Source organism: Mesoplodon mirus (genome assembly GCF_964341445.2).
Source record: "Mesoplodon mirus genome assembly, chromosome: 3".
Classification (NCBI taxonomy): Eukaryota; Metazoa; Chordata; class Mammalia; order Artiodactyla; family Ziphiidae; genus Mesoplodon; species Mesoplodon mirus.
This window is the reverse complement of record NC_138978.1, coordinates 113071389-113085459: the sequence shown is the minus strand read 5'-3', so window position 1 is coordinate 113085459 and position 14071 is coordinate 113071389. Positions and strand designations below refer to the sequence as shown.

General features: G+C 41.2%; 1 protein-coding gene across 1 annotated transcript; it reads right to left on the bottom strand.

The window, feature by feature from the left end:
* Positions 1 to 2020: 2020 nt before the first annotated feature.
* Positions 2021 to 4734, bottom strand: LOC309799190 (uncharacterized protein; the record flags this gene model as incomplete). Its single annotated transcript, XM_082612176.1, has 4 exons — positions 4113 to 4734; positions 3633 to 3764; positions 2830 to 2949; positions 2021 to 2304 (listed from the first exon to the last, which is right to left on the bottom strand). The coding sequence occupies exons 1-4, from the start codon at positions 4423 to 4425 to the stop codon at positions 2021 to 2023; spliced, it is 849 nt and encodes a 282-aa protein (XP_082468302.1). The 5' UTR covers positions 4426 to 4734.
* Between the last annotated feature and the right edge of the window lie 9337 nt (positions 4735 to 14071).

Genomic DNA, 14071 nt, shown 5'->3' with positions numbered 1-14071 from the left:
ATTAAAGCCTCTCAATCCCTCCAGCAGGTGACAGCTCAGGATGGGCCATGAGGTGGGAACACTGAGGACCTGGAAGCCCCCGTGCAGATTGGCACAGGCTACACTCCTGTTGCTGCAGAGAACCTGACTCCAGGCCACACTGAAACTCCCAGCTGTGAACAAGAGCTCAGATTTCGTGCTGACATAGTTATATCACTTGGGCATCACAAGTAAGACTTGGTCGTTAGGAATATTACACCTGGATATCACGCCTGGGGAGGCAGGGCTGGCGTGAGGTAGTCTGCTAGTTGGTAAATATTTGAATATTTGTGCCAATCTCAAGATGACAAAACAGCCCTTTCTTTTTATTCTTCCCCGCCGCACCACACGGCTTACAAGGCCTTAGTTCCTCCACCCAGGGACTCAACCCGGGCCATGGCAGTGAAAGCACCTAGTCCTAACCACTGGACTGCCAGGGAATTCCCAAAACACCCCTCCTTTGGAATTAGCATAGTTGGGTCCCCTAAAGTGTCAGCGATATTATTTGGGGGTTAGAACCCCTGGGAGGGATCCTGAAACCTGCCTATCCAAGGTCACCAACCAGAAAGCAGTCCGAGATCTGAGAGCACCTGGGGGAGCCTGACTCTCCCCAGGCCTGACCCTGAGATGCAGATGTAAGTGGTTTTCTGGGATTCCAGGGGGTGGCTACAAGAGGCTGGGTGACTCCTGGTGACATTCTGTGATCCTGCCTGACTATATGGACCTGGAGATGGGGGTGGGCTAGGAAGGGAAAGGAGATGTTGATGTTTTAACATGGTCCTGAACTTCAGCACAGCCAAACTTCAGAAAGTTAAAGAAACGGAACATTTAGGGGTTACCAGGGCTCTTTGATTACTTATCCTGGGGGTCAGGGCTTGGGGGAGAGGGGATGGAGTCAGAGCTGCACTGAAAGCAGCCACCGTGGAGGAGAGGTCTGCCTCCATCCTGACAAAAGAACCAAGGCAAAAGGAAGGCCAGCTTATGCTACCAGGGGAGGAAAAGGGAGTATCTGCTCACCACATGCACATGCTCTGGGGAATGGGAACCTCTATCTGTTCAATGCCCTTGATTCTCTGATTTAATATGGCCCACGTTGGTTTTAGGGAAAACACTCTGCTTCCTGACACTCACTGTTTTCTAAATCCTCACATACTTTCTGTGCAGTAAGCCATTCTTGAATTTTGCCAAGGATCCACATCAAAATTTCTTGACTACAGTTTTTAGTATATATATTGTTTTCATCATATTGCAAATAGAGCTATCTGTTCTTTCCTGGTCTTGCAGCATCCCTCTGATCTTCATGGTTTCTCAAAGACTATTGACAGGGATTCTGAGACTAAGGCTCCGGTGCTGTCAGTCATCTGGGGTGGAATCTCCTGGGCCTGGCAGATGAGCTCATTAAAATCTTACTATCTTCTCACCTGTGAGGTCTATCTGGTTTTTTCCAGGCATGCAATGGTAGAAGTTCTGCCTCCTCTCTTATCTATGGCTTTTGTTATCTTCCCACGTAGTGACCTTTCTTCTCACATCTCTTGCTCTGAGGAGGCTAATTTAGAAATAACTCTTGATGTCTCTTTCCTTTTCCACAAGCATTCTTTCATTCTGGGCTTAATCCTTTGGACAATACTCTTAGTCTTTTATGACTATTCAATAAATATTTATAAGTAAAAATAATTTTTTAATTATGATATATTGATTTGATTAAATCAATCAACACTTAGGTCGGACTTAGGTCGGCTCCCCAATCCCCCCTCAGCCCACAGAGGAAACGATGCCCACCTGTGGATGCCCACTGAATAGTGTTGGGAAAGCTCTGGAGGATGTTTTGCTGGCACCTCCAGACACAACTGTATGGTCAGACCATTCAAGATGGCTGTTCTCTTGCTCTCTGTCCATTCTTTGCTGACCAGCCCCTCCTTCACCTACATGGCTATCCAATCTGCTTAATTATAGGGCTTAATCAGTAACCACCTACATGCTTGCCCCTCCTTCACCTACATGACTATCCAATCTGCTTAATTATAGGGCTTAAGCAGTAACCACCTACATGCTTGCCCCCGCCCCCAGGCTCTGGTTTCCCTGGTGAGCCAACCTGACTTCCATTCTCCCTATAAATTGTCGCCTCCCTCACCCCGAGTAGTGAAGATTGCTGCCTTGTTCTGCCTGCTGTTTGCCGAACACTGTGGAGCGTCGCTCCAGGACCTTTGTTTAGGACTGTAAGATTCTGTATCCGTTGAATGTTGTTGTTTCTGTCACTGTCTATGGGCTGTTTCTTTGGTGTTGCAGCTGGGGAATTACAAGGCTTGCAGACCTGCACGGTGCAGCCCAACAATAATCGTGAGAATTAGTAACCAAAGAGGAGCCCTGAGTGTATGAGTAGGAGGTGGTGAGGAGATATGGGGAGAGCAGATCAGCATGGGAGGGACACACAGAGCTGCAGCAATGTCTGGAGAAACCTGAGAGAGTGTATAGGCCTCATGTTCCTTCCTTTCCTAGGTCCAAACTAGCTGTGAGTTGTGGGCAGGTAGAACAGGCACTAACTGGAATCTAGTTTGATAACTAATGACAGTATCTGCAGGGGCGTTGCACAGAGGTGGTGGATTTCCTAGAGCCCTTGTCCTCGGAGCCTAGGAGTCTGAGGGCCTGTGGTTGGGAACTGCCAGAAAGTAGCCCTTTCTAGAGTGAGAATAGCTATGGGAGTTTGGGGTTGCTGGGTCTGGGTAGCTCTGTTCTCTCCACCTTGTCTCTTTGCTTCTCCAGTTGGTGATTGGTGTGGCCAGGAAAGAAAGGGGCCTGGGAGTGACCACCCACCCCTGGAAACATGACTGAGCTGAGCCTGAAGCCTCTGGTTTTCTTCCCTAAGGACTCTGTTCTCATTGCAGAGCTGAGGTGTGGACTCCAGGCCCGGACTGTAGAAGCTAGAAGTGGGTCCTGTCCCAGGAAGTGCAAGCAGGTAAGTTACACATTTGGGTAACAGACACTCTCTGTGTTGCTCATTCTGTATCTCCAAAGATACCATCCCAACCCAGCAGAAAACCCAGAGAACTCGCATCCTGGACCTAAAGCCTGATGGGCTGAATGCCTGGCTTTCCTGTGGCTCCTCTGAGTGGGTTCTTTGCGTGCATTATCACGTGCCCTGGCTGTAGCTGTTCAGGAGGCCCTTTCCCCTAAATAGCTGCTGCTGCGGTGTGGGCAGGACAAGGGCGTGTGGAAGGGACGGCCTCCAAGTGTCAGCAGCCTGGGGGGAGAGGGTGGGGAGGAAGGCCACCTCGGTAAGTGGCTGGAGGAGGCCCTGCAGACCTGGCTGTACCACTTGCCAATCACAGGACCAGGGCACAGAGGTCAGCAGGCAGATATGGGCAGATTAGGATGGAAGAGAAGTCAGAGGATTCTGGGGATCAGACCTGGTTAGATCTGCCGTGAGGAAAGTTACTCTCTGAGCTCAGGTAAGCTGCAACGGGAACATAATACTTGCCCCCTGCCTTGCTGATGTAAGGAGCAAATACAGAAAAGCAGACCTCGGTGCTTTGAAATCTGCGAAGCTCTGCGTAGGGGTTGACCTTCAGCAGCTCCCTAATTACAACCAGAAACAGGAAGCCCTGGGCCTCTCCTACCGCTTCCGCGGGCAGTGGAGCTGAGCCTGTGTTCCAGCTGCTCCCGCAGGCGGTCGTTAATGCAGATGGACTCCTCCAGGCGCTGGCGCAGGTTCCGGATTTCACCAAGGTGCTCCTCTAGCAGGTCAGTCCCTGCAGTCACCCAGCAGGACAGGAGGAGGTGAGAGATGGAGAATCCTGGTCACTAGTGGGGCCCATATGGGGGGTGTGGGGTTTGGCCAGTGGCCTCTCAGCAAGATCCCTAAACATCACCGGTTTCTCTCATGGGCATCCAGGAGCTCAGGTGACTTTGCTTAAAGAGTAAATTGGCTTCAAACACAGGACAGCTGGTGCTAACCAAGACCCATGGGCCTCCTCCAATACAGGGGTACGTGTAAGGGAGTTGTAATTGTACATGTACAGTTACCACGGTAACTGGTAAGTGTAAGGGGTTTCACATGATTTAGAAAAATAATTGACCTGCTTGGCTCTGTGCTTTACCTGTGGGTTTGGAGTTAAGCTGGTACATGGAGGAGCCTGAAGATAGGTCCCCAGATATGCTCCCTTTCTGAGGCCTCATCATGTCCCACTGGCCTCTGCTGCCCAAGTACCCAGGCTCGAGGATTCTGCCCACCATAGGGTTCCCCTCAGAGGAGAGAGGGGCTGGGCAGGGTTGAGGTAGTGGGAAGAGCTGGCTTCTAAATGGTTGGTTGGCAATGTGGCTGGGAAAGCAGGATGAACATTGCTGACACCTGGGCAGAAAGAAAAACGAATGAGAAGCAGTATCAGAACGGAAGGATCGGCAAGGAAGCATGTGATTGCTAAGAACAGACACTAAAGGGGACACGTGGGCTATCAGAGGTCCCAGTCTGCTGTGAAATACCAATTAGATGAGGATTCCCATCCTAGGGGCTATAACTTTTCACCCCTTGTATTTGCTAGCATGAGACACCAAGAGGTAGGGGATGAATAACGTATCAGAAAGTCACCAGTGTACACAAAAGGGAAGTCCAGTGGCCCTCATCCTGGCTCCTGTGATAATTCCTCATGATAGAATCCAGGGAAGTTCCAGAAGTAGAACTCACTGGGAAAATCAGAGGTTAAGAGTGTGATGGGCCATAGCATTGACCACACCTGTGAACGGGAATATTTGTGTCCCCATGAGTACTTGCTGTACCCAGAAGCTAAACTGCCAGCTTTTCGGTTTTCCTTTGGGGTTGTCAGAAGAGAAAGGGGGTATAAATCCAGCTAGGTGTGGTGGCCCCAGTTACTCCAGAGTGAGGAACTTCTTTGCTGAGGCTGGGGGAGGTTCTAGGTAAGGCAAGAGGTGATTTCATTCTTACCCAACATGATTCCAGGAACTGAAATATGTCATCACTCATGTCTAAAGAGTCATGAACACTCTTCCATGAGGGAGGGAGGACCTTTCATTTCAGAGGCTGATGCTTTCATAGATCCTATGAAATCATGGGCCTTCCCATTATCTCTGCTTCTGTGTAAAAAGAAGCCCAACTTGGTGGAGAGAGGGAAAGAGGTGAACAGGGCCATAGTTTAGGATATTCACATTCAGAAGACTACCTTCTTCCAGGGATTATCAATATGGGCAGTAGGTAGCTCCACCTAAGAAATAGGAGTGAGGAGTGAAGTCATGGATTAAGTGTTCAGTGGCTTTTATGGCCAAATATGTTGCTAAGGTTTCTTCCAAAATAATGTATTCTTATGCATTTGCTCATTTGCAACTCCAAAGGCCCAAAGCCATATTTCCCTGTTGCCTTGTGGTCCTTGTCATCATCTTCAGTCAATTTAACCTGTAAATTGAAGGTCTCTATATCATTACATAATCTTAGAGACAGAAATATATGTACAGCTTGTTTACCTGAAAAGAGTGCTGATTCTCTGTGGACCAGTGGAGTTGAGCAGCACTCTTTTGTTCTCAATAAGTCATCTCAGATTTTTTTTCTAGACAATGATGATTTTTCTATTCATGGTAACATTTTTATAAAGAACATATACTACCTTAGTTGAGTCCTATTGAGAAAATGGTTCCCATTGTACAAGTAGTACAAAATAAATCATCACTCTCAACTAGCTTTTCCTCACTGAGCAAGTTCTGGCCAACACTTCAGAGGTTTTTAATAAGCTTGGTAATAATTGCTTAATATATGGTATTAAGGTTATTTTTAATAACACTTCAAATAGATCAGTGCAATGTGACTTTGGGCAAGTCACTTAACTTTTTAGGTTTCAATTATCTCAGTTTAGGAAGAATTTGGTTAACTTTTTTTTTCTGCTACAGATACACTTTTGAGTTTCCCCACACAGCAGTGTCATCCCTCAGTTTACATGGGAGTTGTGATGGAGGTGGGACCCCAACTTTGAAAAGCAATCTGCTCACTCCTTCCTTCACTTAGTCATGAATGCTTAGTGGAACACTTGGAAATTGTGGATATTGTCACCCTTGTGAAACCACCAGCCTAGCCAATCCCAGCAGAGTTATAGTGCACACATATCAGGTGAACTTCCCACATTTCAGGCTCACACACCATGGGATGATGTAAGTTAGAAGATGACTCTCTGCCTTGCCCCCATCTCTCTTCCTGACCCCAGCTGCTGTGCCTCTAAACATTATTGTAACTGTGTGGAATATATCCTTTCCACCCCTGATCATGGCTTATATTTCCCCATGTACATCTGAAACACAACCATAGGTTCCTGGCATGTGCCAATCCAGGTAGATCCAGCACCTGTTGCATAGAAACTGCCCTTGCATCTTCTCCTGTTGAATATACTGGTTGTCCAAAGGCAGATAAAAGTGACATCAGATTTACTACATGTATTCAAGGAGACATGTGAAATTTTTAAATGCCTTTGACAAGTAGGAAAGAGATACTGTGGAACTGTAATGAAATTCATAAGTTACATATAGAGTTTAATTCTCATAGAAACTTAAAAAAAAAAACTACAGTCAACAGAAGAGGAAGTAGGGGGATAGGCAGGCCAAAACTGACTTCAAGTTATATAAAACCCAATATGTTGCCATGGAGGGAATTTGAATCAACATTATAATGGGATATATCAAGAATAATTAAGTTGGGAGAAATATACCTTTGCTAAATTAACTAGTCATAAGCTTAAGTGAAGTAGAGTATTATTCTCATATTGTCTCCACACTCAGAAGTATATGAAAGATTGGCACAGACTAAAAGAAGAATGTGTAAAATTTTACATTTTTCTTTGAGGAAAAACACCAAGGACAATTCAAATAGAAACAGACTGATGAATGACCTGAATATAGCCCTCAATAAATGAAAGCTACTGGGAAATATTGCTGCCTTGTTGGTTTTCTCTGTACACACAAGACTGAACAAGGAGAAATTCTCAGATTTTAGAGTGTTTGAAAGGATCAGAAATTGCAGGAAGCCAGAAATTGCAAGGGGCTGTAGGGAAGGATGGTCTCCTTCATTGGAGGCCTTCAGAGAGGAGATAAAGAGCCTTTACTCTGACTTATTGAGCCCTGTTCTCTGTGGCCAGCATTCTAAGGTGATGTGGGGTCTGATAAAGCTTCCTGACTTACAGGGTGTATCTCAGGGTGCTGCATTTAAACCAGAAGAATCACAGCCTTCTCATTTCCAGCATAATTCAAAAACACCTTTGTTTTCATTAGAGTTATTCACTGTTGCTTGTTTCTCTTCTCACACACTTTTGGATCCTTCACTTCTGCCTCATGGCTGTACCTCTCTTTGTCCTCCCACCCACAAATGGCTCCAGATCTCACATGGCTGAGGAAGCAGTTATCTGTATACCATTCCCTAGGGCTGACTCTTCACTTAGGAGCTGCTTGTGCTGCCATATTCAGATACGACCTCTTTGTCACCTGACGTCTTTATATATATATTTTAAATTTTAGTATATGTTTTTTTATAATATTGTGTTTCAGGTGTACAGCAAAGTTATTCAGTTATACATATATATTTTTACAGATTATTTTCCATTATAGGTTATTACAAGTTATTGCATATAGTTCCCTGTGCTATACAGTAAAACCTTGTTTATTTTATATATAGTAGTGTATATCTGTTAATCCCAAGCTCCTAATTTATCCCTTTGGTAAATTTCTCTCTTATTTTCCCTTTGGTAACCATAAGTTTGTTCCTATGTGAGTCTATTTCTGTTTTGTGAATAAATTCATTTGCATTATTTTTTTAGATTCCACATATAAGTGATATCATATAATTGTCTTTCTCTGACTTCACTTAGTATGATAATCTCTAGGTTTATCTGTTGCTGCAAATGGCAATATTTCATTCTTTTTTATGACTGACTAATTTCCATTGTGTGTATATTATATGTACCACATCTTCTTTATCCATTCATCTGTCGATGGACACTTAGGTTGCTTCCGTGTCTTGTCTATTGTAAATAGTGCCTCCGTGAACATTGGGATGCAGGTATCTTTTCAAATAGGGTTTTTGTCATTTCTCAACATACACCAAGGAGTGGAGTTGCTGGATCATATGGTAAATCTATTTTACTTTTTTAAGGAACCCATATCGTTTTCCATAGTGGCTGCACCAATTTTCATTCCCACCAACAGTGTAGGGGTCCCTTTTCTTCACACCCTCTCCAGCATTTAATATTTGTAGACTTTTTGGTGATGGCCATTCTGACCAGTGTGAGGTGATACCTCATTGTAGTTTTGATTTGCATTTCTCTAATAATTAGCAGTGTTGAACGTCTTTTCATGTGTGTTTTGGCTATCTGTATGTCTTCTTTGGAGAAATGTCTATTTAGATCTTCTGCCCATTTTTCCATTGGGTTGTTTGTTCTTTTTGATATTGAGATGCATGAGCTGTTTGTATATTTCGGAGATTAATCCCTTGTCGGTCACATTGTTTGCAAATATTTTCTCCCAGTCCGTAGGTTGTCTTTTCATTTTGTTTATGATTTCCTTTGCTGTGCAAAAGCTTTTAAATTTCATTAGGACCCATTTTTTAATTTTTGACTTTACTTTCACTACTCTAGGAGGTGGATCCAAAAAGATATTGCTCCAATTTATGTCAAAGAGTGTTCTTCCTATGTTTTCCTCTAAGAATTTTATAGTATCTGCCCTTACATTTAGATCTTTAATCCATTTAGGGTTTATTCTTGTGAATGGTGTTAGAGAGTGTTCTAATATCATCCTTCTACATGTAGCTGTCCAGTTTTCCTAGCACCACTTAATGAAGAGACTGTCTTTTCTCCATTGTATATTCTTGTCTCCTTTGTCATAGATTAGTTGACCATAGGTGCTTGGGTTTATCTCTGGACTTTCTATCTTGTTCCATTGATGTATATTTCTGTTTTTGTGCCAGTACCAAACTGTTTTGATTACTGTAGCTTAGTACAGTAATATTAATCAATAATATTACTGATTATTATAATCTCAAGATGAGGAGCCTGATTCCTCAGCTTCATTTTTCTTTCTCAAGATTGCTTTGGCTATTTGGGGTCTTTTGTGTTTCCATACAAATTACAAAAATGTTTGTTCTAATTCTGTGAAAAATGGCATTGGTAATTTGATAGCAATTGCATTGAATCTACAGATTGCTTTGGGTAGTATAGTAATTTTGACAATATTGATTCTTCAGTCCAAGAACATGGTATATCTTTTGATCTGTTTGTGTCATCTTAGATTTCTTTCATCACTGTTATAGATTTCAGAATACAGGTCTTTTGCCTCCTTAGGTAAGTTTATTCCTAGGTGTTTTATTCTTGTTGATGTGATGGTAAATGGAAATTTTTCTTTGTGATCTTTCATTGTTAGTGTATAGAAATGCAAGAGATTCCTGTGTATTAATTTTGTATCCTGAAACTTTACTGAATTCATTGATGAGCTCTAGTAGTTTTCTGGTAGCATCTTTAGGATTTTCTATGTATGGTATCATGTTGTCTGCAAACAATGATACTTTTACTTCTTCTTTTCCAATTTGGATTCCTTTTATTTCTTCTTCTTCTCTGATTGCTGTGACTAGGACTTCCAAAACTATGTTGAATAATAGTGGTGAGAGTGGACATCCTTGTCTTGTTCCTGATCTAAGAGGAAATGATTTGTTTTTCACCATTAAGAATGAATATAGCTCTGGGTTTTTCATATATGCCCTTTGTTATGTTGAGGTAGGTTCCCTCTATGCCCACTTTCTGGAGAGTTTTTAGTATAAATGGGTATTGAATTTTGTCAAAAGCTTTTTCTGCATCTATTGAGATGATCATATTGTTTTTATTCTTCAGTTTGTTAATGTGGTGTGTCACATTGATTGATTTGCATATATTGAAGAATCCTTGCATCCTTAGGATAAATCCCACTTGATCATGGTGTTTGATCCTTTAAATGTGTTGTTGGATTTGGCTTGCTAGTATTTTGTTGAGTGTTTTTGCATCTATATTCACCAGTGATGTTGGCCTGTAATTATCTTTTTTGTGGTATTCTGTCTTGTTTTGGTATCAGGGTGATGGTGGCCTCATAGTTGAGCTTGGGTGAATTCCTTCCTCTGCAATTTTTTGGGATAGTTTCAGAAGGATAGGTGTTAACACTTCTCTAAATGTTTGACAGAATTCGCCTGTGAAGCCATCTGGTCCTGGACTTTTGTTTGTTGAAAGTTTTTAAGTCAGTTTCCATTTCAGTACTTGTTATTTGTCTGTTCATATTTTCTGTTTCTTCCTGGTTCAGTCTTGGAAGATTGTACCTTTCTAAGAATTTGTTCATTTTTTCTAGGTGTGCATTTTATTGGCATGTAGTTTTTTGTAGAAATCTCTCGTGCTCCTTTGTATTTCTGTGCTGTCAGTTGTTATATCTTTTTCATTTCTAATTTTATTGATTTGAGCCCTCTCCTTTTTTTTTCTTGATAAGTCTAGCTAAAGGTTTATCAATTTTGTTTATCTTTTCAAAAAAACAGATTTTCATTTCATTGATCTTTTCTATTGTTTTGTCTCTATTTCATTTATTTCTGCTTTGATCTTTATGATTTCTTTCTTTCTTCTAACTTTGGGTTTTGTTTGTTCTCCTTTCTCTAGTTGCTTTAGGTGTAAGTCTAGGTTGTTTATCTGAGATTTTTCTTGTTTCCTGAGGTAAGATTGTATTGCTATAAACTTCCTTCTTATAACTGCTTTTGCTGCATCCCATAGGTTTTGGATCATTCTGTTTTCATGTCATTTTTCTCTAGGTATTTTTAAATTTACTCTTTAATTTCTTCAGTGATCCATTGGTTGTTTAGTAACATTGTTTAGCCTCCATGCATTTGTTTTTTTACAGTTTTTTTCCTGTAATTTACCTCTAATCTCATAGTGTGTGGTTGAAAAAATATGACTTCAGTTTTCTTAAGTTTACCGAGGCTTGGTTTGTGGCCCAAGATGTATCCTGAAGAATGTTACTTGTGCACTTGAGAAGAAAGTGTGTTCTGCTGCTTTAGTATGGAATGATCTAAAAATATCAATTAATTCCATTTGGTCTAATTTGTCATTTTAGTCTGTGTGTTTCCTTGTTAATCTTCTGTCCGGATGCTCTGTCCACTGGTATAAGTTGGGTGTTAAAATCCCCCACTATTATTGTGTTACTGTCGATTACCCCTTTTGTGGCATTAGCATTTGCCTTATGTATTGAGGTGCTCCTACATTGGGTGCATATATAAGAACAATTATTATGTCTTCTTCTTGGACTGAGCCCGTGATTATTATGTAGTGTCCTTCCTTGTCTCTTGTAAGAGTCTTTATTTTTTATTTATTTAAAATTTTTTTCCACTCCCCCAGCTTTATTGAGATATAATTGACATATAATATTGTGTAAGTTTAAGGTATATAATGTGATGATTTGATACATGTACATATTGTGATATTTTTAGTACATAATGTTGATGCATCCTTCACCTCTCATAATCACAATTTTTTGATTGGTCTTATGGTGAGAATACTTAAGATTTACTGAATTAGCAGCTTTCAATATACAATACAGTATTAGTAACTACAGTCACTATGCTATACATTAGATTCCCAGAACTTTTTCATTGTGTAGCTGGAAGTTTAGATTACTTCCATATCTTGGTTATTGTGAATAATGCTGCAATAAACATGAGAGTGCATATATTTCTTTGATACCTTGTTTTCATTTCTTTGGACTACATACCCAGAAGTGGAATTGCTGGGTTATATGGTAGTTCTGTTTTTAATTTTTTGAGATACCTCCACACTGTTTTCCATAATGGCTGAACCAGTTTACATTCCCACCAACAGTGCACAATTGTTCCCTTTTCTCCAACATTTATTATTTGTCATCTTTTTGATGATAGCCATTCTGACAGGTATGAGGGGATATCTCATTGTGGTTTTGATTTGCATTTCCCTGATAATTAGTGATGTTGAACATCTTTTCATGGACCCATTGGCCATTTGGATGTCTTCTTTTGAAAAATGTCTATTCAAGTCCTCTGCCCACTTTTATTTTATTTTATTTTTAACATCTTTATTGGAGTATAATTGCTTTACAGTGGTGTTCTAGTTTCTGCTGTATAGCAAAGTGAATCAGCTATATGTATACATATATCCCCATATCCCCTCCCTCTTTCATCTCCCTCCCACCCTCCCTATATTAAAGTCTATTTTGTCTGATATGAGTATTGGTACTCCAGCTTTCTTTTGATTTCCGTTCTCATGGGATATCTTTTTCCATCCCCTCACTTTCAGTCTGCATGTGTCCCTAGGTCTGAAGTGAGTCTCTTGTAGACAGCATACATACCAGTCTTGTTTTTGTATCCATTCAGCCAGTCTATGTCTTTTGGAGCATTTAATCTATTTACATTTAAGGTAATTATTGATATGTATGTTCCTATTGCCACTTTCTTAATTGTTTTGGATTTGTTTTTATCAGTGTTCTTTCTTCCCTTCTTCCTTTGTTCTCTTGTGGTTTGATGACTATCTTCAGTGTTGTGTTTGGGTTGCTTTATCTTTTTGTGTGTGTGTATCTATTGTAGATTTTTGGTTTGCAGTTCCCATGAGGTTTTGATATAGCAGTCTACATATGTACAAAGTTGTTTGAAGTTGCTGGTATCTTAATTCCAAATGCAATTCCCATTTCCTGCATTTATACTCTCCTCTTCTCATGGTTGTTGGTTTTGATATCATTTTGTGCCTGGATGATTTTCTATTACTACTTTATGTTTGCCTTCACTAGTGAGCTTTCCCATTTGTGATTTTCTTGTTTCTAGTTGTGCCCTCTTTTTTTCCCCTCCTAGAGAAGTTCCTTTAGCATTTGTTGTAAGCCTGGTTTGGTGGTACTGAATTCTCTTAGCTTTTGCTTGTCTGTAGAGCTTTCGATTTCTCCATCAAATCTGAACAAGAGCCTTGCTGGGTAGAGTATTCTTGGTTGTAGGTTTTTCCCTTTCATCACTTTAAATATATCATGCCACTCTTTTCTGGCCTGCAGAGTTTCTGCTGACAAATCAGCTGATAACTTTATGGGGATTCCCTTGTATGTTATTTCTTGCTTTTCCCTTGTTGCTTTTTTTTTTTTTTTGCAGTACGCAGGCCTCTCACTGTTGTGGCCTCTCCCGTTGCGGAGCACAGGCTCTGGATGTGCAGGCTCAGTGGCCATGGCTCACGGGCCTAGCCGCTCCGCGGCATGTGGGATCTTCCCAGACCGGGGCATGAACCCGTGTCCCCTGCATCGGCAGGTGGACTCTCAACCACTGCGCCACCAGGGAAGCCCTCCCTTGTTGCTTTTTATATATTTTTTTGTATTTATTTTTTGTCAGTTTGATTAATATGTGTCTTGGTATGTTCCTCCTTGGGTTTATCCTGTATGGGACTTTCTGCACTTCCTGGACTTGAGTGACTTTTTCCTTTCCCATGTTAGGGAAATTTTTGGCTATAATTTTTTTAAGTATATTCTCAGGTCCTTTCCCTTTCATTTCTTCTTCTTGGACCCCTATATTGTGAACGTTGGTGCATTTACTGTTGTCCCCAAAGTCTCTTAGGCTGTCCTCATTTCTTTTCATTCTTTTTTCTTTATTCTGTTCTGCGGCAGTGTTTTCCACCACTCTGTTTTCCAGCTCACTTATTTGTTCTTCTGCCTCAGTTATTTGGCTATTGATTCCTTCCAGTGTATTTTTCATTTCAGTTACTGTGTTGTTCATCTCCGTTTGTTTGTTCTTTAAATCTTCTTTCTCTTTGTTAAACATTTATCTTTCCAGTCTGTGCCTCCATTCATTTTCTGAGATTTTGAATCATATTTACTACCATTACTCTGAATTCTTTTTCAGGTAGATTGCCTATCTCCTCTACATTTAGTTGTTCTTGTGGGGTTTTGTCTTGCTCCTTTGTCTGCAACATATTTCTCTGTCGTCTCATTTTGTCTGACTTTCTGTGTTTGTGGTCTCTTTTCCAAAGGCTGCAGGATCATAGTTCCTCTTGCTTCTGGTGTCTGTGCCCAGTGG